Genomic DNA, 11,894 nt, shown 5'->3' on the forward strand with positions numbered 1-11,894 from the left:
ACATGAAGATTTTCCCCTAACCTTCTTCAAGCTTGCTGACGATGTGTTTCATCTCTTCGTCACTGTGCACTGAGGCCAGCGAGGAGTCCAGGTCTTCACACGCCCTGGAAGCGGTGTACCAATCCGTCTGGTCCTGCTGAACCAGGTAGCAGTGCGAGCCGTAGCGAGACCAGTCCGTTGGGCAACGAATACCAGGGGCTAGTAAGGTATAAAAATAATGATAACAACAGCAAAACAATAATAAACAGAGCATCTGCCATGATAACCGGGGATAATGCATGTATATGATGCATACAACCTTTCTTTCAATCCCATAATAAATTTCCAAGCTTTCACTACATAATTATGTTTCTGCCCATAACACGTATAAGACATAAGTCTGGACTTCTAGGTTGATCATATTCCTTGAGCACTGAACATATTCCCTAAGAACTGGTAACAAGTGGTTGGAGGACAATATCGCATAACCGATTAAAATCAGGCATTAGGCGTTTTCACATCAGCCCGATAAAAATCCAAGCTCGAGTTATTTTCCAATTTCCCAAGTCAGAAAATAGCGCGCTATTTCGAAACATCGAGCTGATGTGAAAACGACTATTGATTACGTCCTCTCATAAATAACTTTTCCTGCATTTCAGTTTGCTCTAATACACACTGTGGCTGGAACTGGGTCTTGAGAATGGGAAGTTACAAGGAACAGACATGGAATTTTAGTGAAGGCTGTAATGAACGTATATAATAATATTCTTGGTCACATTTTCTACTCTACGTGGAAAAGTTGAAGGTGTATTAAACAAATTTTAATTTCAAATTTTAAGCAAAACCGAGAGAGAGGGAGAGAGAGAGAGAGAGAGAGAGAGCAAGAAGAAGACAAAGAAATGTACAAAAACTAACCAGTGAAACTGAATTTTCGACAAGCTAAACGAATATCATCAAATCAAGATAACGGAAAAACATTAAAAAAATAAGAGGAGGGATTCATTGCCATAAATACATACCAGGAACGTACAATCCATCCAAACAGATGAATGGGATTAATCAGATGACTCAACCACACAAAAAAGATGTTATTTTCTCACTTTACCCCTTCAATGTCAATGGTTAATGCAGTTGTAGAACGGATACTAGTGCCGAATTAAACACTGTATCCTATAGTGTCTTCCGTTCTGATTTAGTATGCCTTCTGTTTTTTGCCTCATGTATAGTACTTTTTGCCTCATGCGTAGTCCTCTTTGTTTACCTAGCGTTGTTGGTTCCATGGTTGTGAACGGTTTGTCGCCTGGATAAGGGAAGAAAATAGGAGAAGAACATGACAGCATCTCTTTAATCACTTTGGTTGCGAATGTAAGAGTTAACTGAGTACTATGATTACGGTAAGTGTTAATGTTGGGAGCTATCAGTCTTAACTGCAAGAACCTGTATCACCTAGTGAAGGCACATATCGAGAGCATGCAAGTTCATATGGCAGTAATATTGTTTTGTATACATTATGGGCGAAAGATGTTCGTTTAGACATATTCAAGGCGCGACAAATGACAATATTTTGAGGCATCATTTGTCGGCAAGATGAGTTGACAGACAGATTAATGGCCATAAAAGAAGATGGAAAGGTAGACGTAAGCTGCAAGGATTGGTAAATATGATAGAATAAACTGTCACGTGGGCATAAAGGTAGAGATGAGTCAATTTACACAAACGGTGAGATAAAGCTATAAAGTAGATAGCTGGGTTTTTATCGATGTAGATTTTGATTCATCCATAGCGTGTAAATCAAATCTGTACCCGCCAGCTAGACAGAGCTGAAGAAGTGACTCGGACGAGTCACGAAACTGTTCTCTCCGTGATTTTCACAAGTAAGTCCAGTCAAACAGATTTAAACTACACGCTTTTTGATAGCTGGGTTGCTTTCTAATCGCGAGTCTTAGGTTCAACGTCCAGTGAAACCAGCAGAGATGAGGGATAGATATGCCATGTCCCTGTACAGGGGATCCGCCTTTTATACAACTACATTAGCAAATCGATGCTGTCCTTTGGCAATAGTTTGCCAAGAAGTCAAGTCACTCATCATAATATTAATATGTGTGGATGATGCATGGGTAAGTAATTATTGACCCTTTTTGACTGGATATTAACTGCTCTTACTTCGCTTCTTGCAGATGTGTGAGAAAGTCAAATCGCAGTCCTCGTCAGTCCACTTGCCGTCGATGCCTGACATCAAAGCACAGGCCTCGGTCCCGTGCACATTGTCTGGCTGACCTGAGGGAAACGGAGATGGCGCTCATAAGTATTTATAACAAAATTTTGTCCCCTTACCTACCTATATTGTTGAATATCCTAAACCAATACTAGCACTAACTATATCCGAGGATCAGAAATCCTACTCGAATCAAACTAAGACAAGAAAACGTATGTTGATATGTATTGATGTTCAGCTAGTTAGCTATTTAGATCTACACTGTTCTTAAAGGGGATGGTAAGTAACTGATCAGAGGGAATCAGAGGAAATGCTGGGGGATGATTGTTCCAATTCTTGTGGGATTCATTCAAGAGTACATTATATATCTATTGTTTTGTGAAAATTATTTGCTTCAGAATGGTCTCATATTCAAGTAATGTGCAGTTTAATGTTTCCAGGTTAGCATGCCCGTACAGTGACGGGGCATTAAACTGCACATTACTTGAATACGAGACTGTTCTGAAGCAAATAATTTTCACACAACAATAGATATATAATATACTCTTAAATGAATCTCACAAGAATTGGAGCCATCATCCCCCAGCATTCCCACTGATTCCCAATGATCAGTTACTAGCCATCCCCTTTAAATTTATTGAAGTTTTCGTTTGAACAGGGAAACAAGATGGAAGAAAGTGCAATACAGTGTAGTTGAAATTGAAGTTTTAAAGGCATCAATTGTTACTTTCATAACTCACAAAGACCTGCATGCATTTGGTTTGTCCATCACCATATATCACGTGTACTTGTTTTTTTTTTCGTTGAAAAGACAAGTGTATTACATCCCCCCTCCCTAGAACAGTAAGACATTCAACATACACATGGTGGACTGATAACAAAATTAATCATATTTCGATTTCACGTTTTCAAAATAGATAATGTGATAGTCATGGTCGCGGTGCTTAGGATGATTGTTATCTATAGTAATTATCCTGACTACGTCTTCATTGACAGAAGTATTTCAATCACTGGTATTTTTCTATCACTTCCATTGATATTGCTATATCTAATGTCAGTGTGATCTCGTCGTGGTCATCGCCATCATCATCATCATCACCCTCACCACCACCACCACCACCATCATCATCATCATCATCATCATCACAACAATCATTACCATCATTGTCTCAATCTGACTTTTTCATACAATTTCTATCATGTTTATTTACCCGGCCCCCAGTGAAGGTAGGCAAACGGACTTCCGTCCGTCCACTCCCACCCGGCCTCCTGCTGTATGTCCGTGGCCCCGATCCAGAACCCAAGCTGATTCAGATCTTGCACCATGCCTGTGTTTGAGATAGAAACAGAAGTACATGTAGCATATCTGGCCATCGAAAGTACTTTCTCTTGTACATCCTCTTCATGCATTCCAGAAGCTATTTATAGCCTATCTAGAAAAGTGATATACATACTTGTAAAAACATGGCTAGAACTCAAATAGGTTTTTAAAGTTTTCAGTTAATAAGTAGACGTCTTCACTGTGACTTCACTGTACAATATCCTTTAGTGAAATTTCCTGCCAAAGATGAAAGAAATCGTTACAAACTTCAAAACGCCACTATAGTGATAGTAGTAATAATAATGTCTTATTTATCCAGGGTAGCCTCTTCAGCGTTGCCACTGCTCTACCAGAGGGCCCTGCTATTATTATTACCCTAGCGTTGCCAGGTACCCATTCATACACCTGGGTCGAGAAGGACAGTGGGTAAAATCATTTTGTCCATTTTTATCCAATATTCCATAGCGCCCCCACTGTCATTAAAATGAAAACAAATAGCTAGATATTCAAACAAATTATTAGATAAACTAATGGTTCAATGAGATAAACCAAAGGTGCAGAGACAAGGTCATAAAACGGCAGGAGAGGCTGCGGCAGTCTGCGGCGGATTACCGAAGAGAAACGTGGACTCGGATTCCGACGTGATGCTGGTGAGTGAAGCGCTCTCAGCGGCACACTTCTCCTGTGCTTCCTCGAAGGTTTGTTGGGTGTTTGTGTCCACCTTGTAGCACCATTCCTCCGTCGGGCCCACCATCCAGTCGTCACCGGCACATAGTTCTATCAGGATAACATAGGCAGACCCAAGACATGGATTATAGACTGACTTTTCACTATTGTGGTGGATCAGCTTCAGAAAGTTTTTAACTCTACAGTGTGATCTTCACAACAACCTAGAGAACATACAAAAAAGGTTTGAGCATTATGCTGTCATATCATCGGTTTTAACAACTTATCAATAAACCATCTTTCACCAAATAAGTATGATTATGTCTAAACTTTTGTTTCTGCAGTCAAAGTAGTCCTTTCACTATCTTTCACCAAGGAGTATCCATAACCGTAAATTCCCTTCTCTTTTTGTTATTGCAAGTGAAGTGTAGCACCCAATTCTAAAGACTTAGGTATTACTATTTCCCCATTTAATAGTCCCCAACTATCAGTGGAGGGGGCTCACTTTCCAGTTCCCCCAAAGAGAGTCAGAAAACAAAGAGAACAAACAAGAAAAATCAGACCGAATCTAATCAACCGCCGCAAAGAGTGGAGACATATCCAACTTTTTGGAGTGAAAGGGGCAATGGGACGACCTCAAAGCTTCCCTTACCCTCAACCTCACACTCTGGAATGTCACAGTACTCTGCCACGATACCGGACGTTCCCTTGTAGTAACAGAAGGGAGCATATCTGAAGAAAGTCGGATTTCGGCAATAATTCTCTTCAAGACCTGTGCCATGGAAAGATTAAGAGATATGGTAAAACAAAATAAAACAAAGCACACATATATACACACATACAGAGCAATTCATCAATTAAACACTGAACAAAAATAGAAAGATAAGATTGTATAGATTGATTATGATCGACTGTATGTATGTGTATTCAGCAAAGGTACCCCAGCTCCTTCACACGGTATAGAATTAGAGGGATCGTATAGTTTTGGTTGAGACCTAAATTCAGGTTTTATAACATTTTTTGGTGAGATAATGAGAAACCTCTTCTGAAATATGAAAAAACATGTAATTCTATGAGGAATTCAACGTTTATTTGATGAAAATTGGTTTTGAAATGGCTGAGATATCCAAGAAAGAGCGGTTCTAATAGTGTGGGAGTCACACTATATTGCGATCGCTTTGTTTTACTTTGTTTTTGGATGTTTCAGTCATTCCAAACCCGATTTTCATCAAATAAACTTTGAATTCCTCTTAAAATGGTATGCTCTGTACTACATGTATGTCATAAGTGTTTTCTTGGTATCCCGCAAAAGTTAAAAGCCAAATTCTCATTTCCACCAATACTGTACCAATGTGTCCATCCCTTTAACCGTTGACCAACTTAATCGTTTGAATGTATCATGTTATCGTCTAATCGTGTTATCACTTATTGTGCAAATAGGGACTGTTCGCTCAGTTGACATGATCAAACATAGTTACTCGAATGTCTCCTTCTCGGTTACTGTTGTAATATGAGGATATATTTTGGGACGATTGGATAGTTTTCGGGGGGGGGGGGGCAAACATCTTCACAATGAAACAAGTTATACTGCGCAAACTTGAAGATTATTACTGTTGTTGTCACAGTTATTTCTCCATGAGAGATTAAAAGATGAATCCTTGTTTTTAATTAATTGTTCTTGTTGTTGTTATTGTTCTCTGTGATTCAAGCTTATCCATATACATAGTCTTGATAAAACATCGCAGCATTGAGATACACTGACAAAACGAGCGAATCGTTCCTCAACGGAAAATATTTCCCCTCGCTCTCTAAATACTTCTCCTGTGAAATGTTTTTCTCTTTGGGGGTAAATACTGAATTTATCATGAGCTGTGATGACTGTATGGATATATTTTGGTCATGAAACAGACGCTGCTTTTACCTGAATTAGGATATCTGTCCGGTGTGTAAAAAGTGTCCTTCCACTCCAAACAGACATGACCTGACGCAGTGGTACGGGCCGCACCCCGGTAAGAAGCCCCATCATCCAGAGCGTTGTAACAGCCAACGTCCTGGGCTAAATTGTCACGTACCAAAAAGACAAACACAAAACATTTTATCCCATTGCACCGTCAAATTCTTGTGACCACATGCACCTGGTAAATCTTGTAAAAATACATTATGGACATTTGCATAACAATAGAATACAATGTGTAGCAGCTTAGTCATTGTTTGTGGGAATTCTGAAATCAACAGTATTACTTTTGGCCCTGATAAACATTATTGCAGCGCATAATGCATACAGGGAACATTTCAATACAAAAGAAAACTAGGTATTGGGAAACAGCAATGTTTCACAAATCAAGTCAATAGCCGGGTTCACACGTACAAAATTAGCGGGATGACGATCGCGATGCAAATCTCGAGATTTGTATCCCGCTAATTGATGTACGTGTGAACCCGGCTATTGAAGTGATGTTTAAGATCTCACACTCATCTATCATTACACCGAGAAGAGTTAATGTTGTGAAACAGAAAATGTATTCAAAGTGCAGGGAAAAATACTTTACCGAATGTAGAGCATATTAAATCTTTGACAATGTCAGATTGCATTATACGGAAGATTACATGAAAACATTTTACTTTCTGTCTGTTTGTTTTGTTTTCTTACGATTGCATTCTGGTACGCCGCAGTAGCCCCAGTCCGTCCTGTTATTTCGGGGATCGTGGAAATAGCACCACGGTGCGGCGGCATCGCTCGGGTTTCTGCAGTAGTTTTCCTCAAGACCTGTTGGTTATCGTTGGGCATGGAACATAGATTATGTAAAACCACTGAGACATCAAAGAACAGCAACAATGTGTAGCTTCATCGACCTTGACTACAGAAAACTATACAGTATGTCCCCAAAAAAATTACAATCGGATTTTCGCATTGATAACACCCAATATAATTAAAGTGTCTAAATGCTACTTCAGGATCTTAAAATATGAAATCCTAGCTATATTTTGCAGAAAGCCCCATTCAATTTGGTTAAGCGGTCACAGAGAAATGTGGATTGTTGTAAAGCACGTCATGAGTCTGATTCGTCCAAGTTTAGCACTTAGATGATCTTGGAAGCGCAAATTAATGTGTGAACACAATAGACAGAACTTGGAGTGAAGAGATTCCTGACATGATCTACAAAATTGTTCCTCATTTCTCTTTGACCATTAAAGCAAATCAAATGGCTTTTCTGTAAGATGTGGGCACTGAGTTATAGCTTCATACCCTGAAATCGTATTTGGATTAATTCACTATTTTCAAAGTTATCGTTGCGGAGGGTATCATTGTAATTTTGGGGGGACAAACGGTAGATGAATCCGACTTCAGGGCATTGTAACTTATGGCGGCCGTTACTGGGAATCTTCCTACGAAGATCAAAAACACTGTCAATGGGTTATTCAATGAGCCAGGTGCGTTTCTTTGTCAGTGCATGAACTATCTTTTGTTAGGCATACCTGAAGTCCCTCAGTTAGAAATTACCATAAAAACAGTCCCCAAACCGAATTGGTCTACAATCAGCAGTATGAGCAGACATTTATTTTCTCAGAGAAAAGATAGCTCCGGTTTGTTAGGACGGACGTCCACTTGGGCGCGGAAATTTTTCTCTCTCCCGAAGGTGCGGAAACGCCCGGACATGTTTAGGACAGTGAGCGGACACGTTCAGGACCGTGCGCACAGGTTGCCGAAGGAGTGCGGAATACCAAATTTGCATTCCGGGTCTTGTCCGGGTCTTGTCCGCGCCCTAGTGGACGCCTGGTCTTATCCGAAAGAGTGAACGCAGCAAACTCTAACTTCTTAATTCCAAGTAAAGGGTTATTTAGGATATCTATGAATTCACGAAGTGAAAAAGAAATATCTTTGTAATTTCGACATCTCAGACCTCTTCAAGTGAAAAAGCATGGATCAGAAGTAGAAGTCAAGAATTTCAGGGGAAAAGAAAAACTGTCGAATTGCAAAAACAAAACTCGGAGATGGACAAACGCAGATTCAAAAGCTAAACAAGGCGGGCGATGAATCTAGAATAACGTTGCATGGTTTTCTACAGCCCGCTAAAATGAATAACACACTGACCGTAAGTCATGTTGCGCTGATAGTAGTCGGTGTGGCCATCTGGTATGATGTCGCCGTCCTGGTCGTTGTACTGACTCAGTGAGCAGAGCGACTGGGTGCCGGAAGAGCCCGAGTAGTAGTTGAACGACTTGCAGAAGTGCGAGTGGTCGTGCAGGCACTCGTACGCGCACTGGCTGAGAGAGATGTCTTCGATGACCTCGGAGACGTCACGGATGGAGTGGAAGGTAGTCACGGCGAACTCTTTCTCGGGTACTTTATGAGAAGTTATGAAAAGTGGTTGCTCTTTCTCATTGCAGACGTTCGCATGAACAATAACAACAACAACAACAACAACAACAACAACAGCAACAACAACAACGGCAGCGACAACACCATAGATAACTCTCTTCCCATGGTGAAGGCATAAAAAGTAATACTTTGTCTGGTATGATTAGAATGGCATTAAAATAATGCTGCATGATATGACATATAATCATAATTGTGTCATGGCCGGCTAACACGCACTCTTTCTTCACGTCACGTATGGAATACACTCTAATGCACAAAGAAGGTCAATAGTAAAACGTTGTCTCCACATGTTTGAAATGATATAAACAAATAACATATACATACATTTTTTTTTCTTATTTGCCAAGAATATTATTAGAAACGACCTACATTATCTGAAGTGTTATGACTTATTTTTCTGTTCGGGAAAGATACTTTTGACATATTCGCAGGTAAGTAACGAGTGTTAAGACTCACCTGGATAGAACTCGTCAATGAAATCAACCCAGTCTAAGCAACTCCGACCAATAGTTACGTAGTTGGCCTCTCCACGATAGGTCGAACCCCCGACCAACGTAACATCCAACGTCATCTGCAACGAGATTGATCGCAACATTTGAAAGCAAGGGCTTCAATGTCAATGACAACTTAAACATCAGAAGTGATTTTCCTGTGATGTATTGGACACTGTTGGATGTGGGCTTCAGATTCTTAACCCTTGGTGCACTTTAAGTGCCAACGGGCATAGAGAAGCCCATCGGGTCACTTTGGCCCGAATTCAAGAAGGTGGTACAATTGAAACCATGGTTTAAAACCGAGGACAAATTGTATGGAGCGCCAAGTGTCGTATGGCCTATTTCGTTACGAAATCAGTCATCTCGTCGACGAAATGACCATTTTGTAACGAAATGACAACATTTCGTCGACGAAATGAAATGACTGATTTCATAACGAAATAGCCCATGCGACACTTGGCGCTCCATACAAATTGTCCATAGTTTAAACCATGGTTTAAACCATGGTTTCAATCGCACCATATTCGTGAATTCGGGTCTTTAAGTTTGTTTTGGTTTGGTTTGGTTTTATTGTCCCATACTCTACATTTCACAAATTGAAAATAGACATATCAATAATTAAATGTGCAAATTGACACCAACAAATGCGAGAATGAATCCAAGTGAAATATGAGGAATCTACACAAAAGCATTATAGGCCAACTTGTGTGGCGTGGAATTCTAGTCGAAGTTGCTATAAAAAAAAAATGAGTTGCAACAAGGAATTATCAGCTGTCGAACACAATGCTCAACGTCCAGGGCACTGAGAGGGTTAAAGAGGAGATTCTGGGTTCGAACTCTCCTCTTATACGACTAATTCTTATCACATGACAATAATTATTACTAGAGCGAACGTCTATCTAAAACACGATTTTTCTTATGACAGGGCCTTATCGGAGCAGAATGTCTAAAACGTCTAAAACAGACCACAAATACAAACAAAAACCACATCAAGACGGACAAGAAATGCTAAGAAAGAATCAAGAGTTCTGAGTTCACCCACTCGAACAGTGTGGCACGTCGCACATTTCTTGCACCAGTTTTAAATCAACGTCGACATAGCACCACGGCTCGTCATCTCCGCTAGGATTCCGGCAGTAGTTCTCGTCCAGTCCTGTGACAAACGTGAATAGTGCAGGTCATTCTTGTTAACATACTTCTCGACGAATATAGATAATAGCCCTTTGTTGACATAATATGTCAACAAAGGGCTATTATCTATATTCGTCAGAAATCAAAACATCATTCTGATTTATATTCATTATATACATAACTGAATCAGAAGAATGACACATCACATGGACGCATTATTGATTCAGAACAATTCAAGGGGGACATGTAGACATTTCAAACGACGATCCTTCCTTCGGTGAAAGCAAACTGGGACGATAAGTTCTATGGGGCGCCAAGTGTCTCATGGTCGCGATTTTGGAACGAGATCCCCGTCTAAACGTAACAAATGGAGCAAGAGAGGGAGAGGGAGAGAGAGAGAGAGAGAGATTAAGGGTTATATTAGTAAGCATAATAGGTCTACCTTGTGGATTTTGGCTTTTCAATACTACTATAAATCTAAGTGTAAGCCCACATCAGGTCATTGCGCATGCGTGCACCTGCCTTAACCTTTTCCCACTGTACTTCTGAAGTTGTGCTCCAGGAAATTATACCGACAAATTACCTGAATTGTTGTATGTTGTCGGGTTATACGGCATGGACGTAGCTTGATCCCAAGGCACACAGTCGCTGCCATCTGCTGCTGTGTTGAACGTTCCGCGGTAGTTGCGACCATTTCCTTCGTAACATCCGGTTGCTACACGCGGAAATGAATGGAGTTGGAAAGAGAAGGAGAGAGGAAAAAGTAAAGTTCAAATAGAATGAATTGGTAGACTGTTTTGAAGAGGTTGTATTGTAGTTCCTTGCTTGATTTAATTTTATTTGTAATTATGTCACAGATGTATGTGTAATGAAAGTTACTGAAATTCTAGAAATATTTGAACATAATGTTTTATTATATTGCTAAAAAAAAAGGTTGTAAATGATGCCATACAGAGAATAAATCACATTAATCACACTAAAATCAAATTAAATCAAATTTCCTCCGGTTACAGAGCATATCTGAAGAGATAGTCTGACTCACTTCGTCAAGGAAATATATCATTTGAATATGTCAGATGATTTGGCGCGAATTCACGAACGTGGTGCGATTGAAACCATGGTTTAAACCATGGACAAATTGTATGGAGCGCCAAGAGTCGCATGGCCTATTTCGTTACGAAATCAGTCATTTCGTCAATGAAATGATCATTGCGTCAACGAAATGACAACATTTCGTTGATGTGATGATTATTTCGTTAACGAAATGGCCATTGTGTCGACAACGTGACTGATTTCGTAACGAAATAGGCCATGCGACACTTGGCGCTCCATACAATATGTCCATGGTTGAAACCATGGTTTTAATTGTACCACCTTCGTGAATTCGGGCCATTAAATCTGTAGAAAACTCATGCAGTGAATACAAACGATTGATGATACTGATCAACAATTCCATTGATGCCATCCAACGTTATTCAGTGTATTACTTTTGTGTAAAACAAACATGCCCACGTCTGTTGCATTTTTCGTACGATATAAATCCTTGTATCAAGCTAATGTTACACGTGCAAACTAAACGAAGTGAAATGAATAAGAACTGTCTTCTCATGTAGGGCGAAAAAAAAATAATGGGTGTCGATAAACAGACATTTTGCGTTTGGATGAATGAGGTGGAAACTGCACACTCACTGTTGCATTTCTCTATGC

At 39.9% G+C, this 11,894-nt stretch overlaps 1 protein-coding gene across 1 annotated transcript in view; it reads right to left on the reverse strand.

The window, feature by feature from the left end:
- LOC139720847 (macrophage mannose receptor 1-like) overlaps positions 1-8,284 on the reverse strand; it is a 30,806-nt gene extending 22,522 nt beyond the window's left edge. Inside the window, exons 1-9 of the mRNA XM_071632183.1 lie at positions 8,275-8,284; positions 6,832-6,948; positions 6,103-6,237; positions 4,834-4,953; positions 4,128-4,292; positions 3,406-3,522; positions 2,143-2,256; positions 1,241-1,279; positions 22-198 (exon numbers count right to left, since the gene is read on the reverse strand). Of these exons, the coding sequence (XP_071488284.1) occupies positions 22-198; positions 1,241-1,279; positions 2,143-2,256; positions 3,406-3,522; positions 4,128-4,292; positions 4,834-4,953; positions 6,103-6,237; positions 6,832-6,948; positions 8,275-8,284 (994 nt within the window). The remainder of the gene's footprint in view (positions 1-21; positions 199-1,240; positions 1,280-2,142; positions 2,257-3,405; positions 3,523-4,127; positions 4,293-4,833; positions 4,954-6,102; positions 6,238-6,831; positions 6,949-8,274) is intronic.
- Positions 8,285-11,894: the final 3,610 nt, after the last annotated feature.

This window comes from Diadema antillarum, unplaced genomic scaffold (genome assembly GCF_040938485.1).
Source record: "Diadema antillarum isolate AM-2024a unplaced genomic scaffold, OU_Dant_1.0 scf00000134, whole genome shotgun sequence".
NCBI lineage: Eukaryota > Metazoa > Echinodermata > Echinoidea > Diadematoida > Diadematidae > Diadema > Diadema antillarum.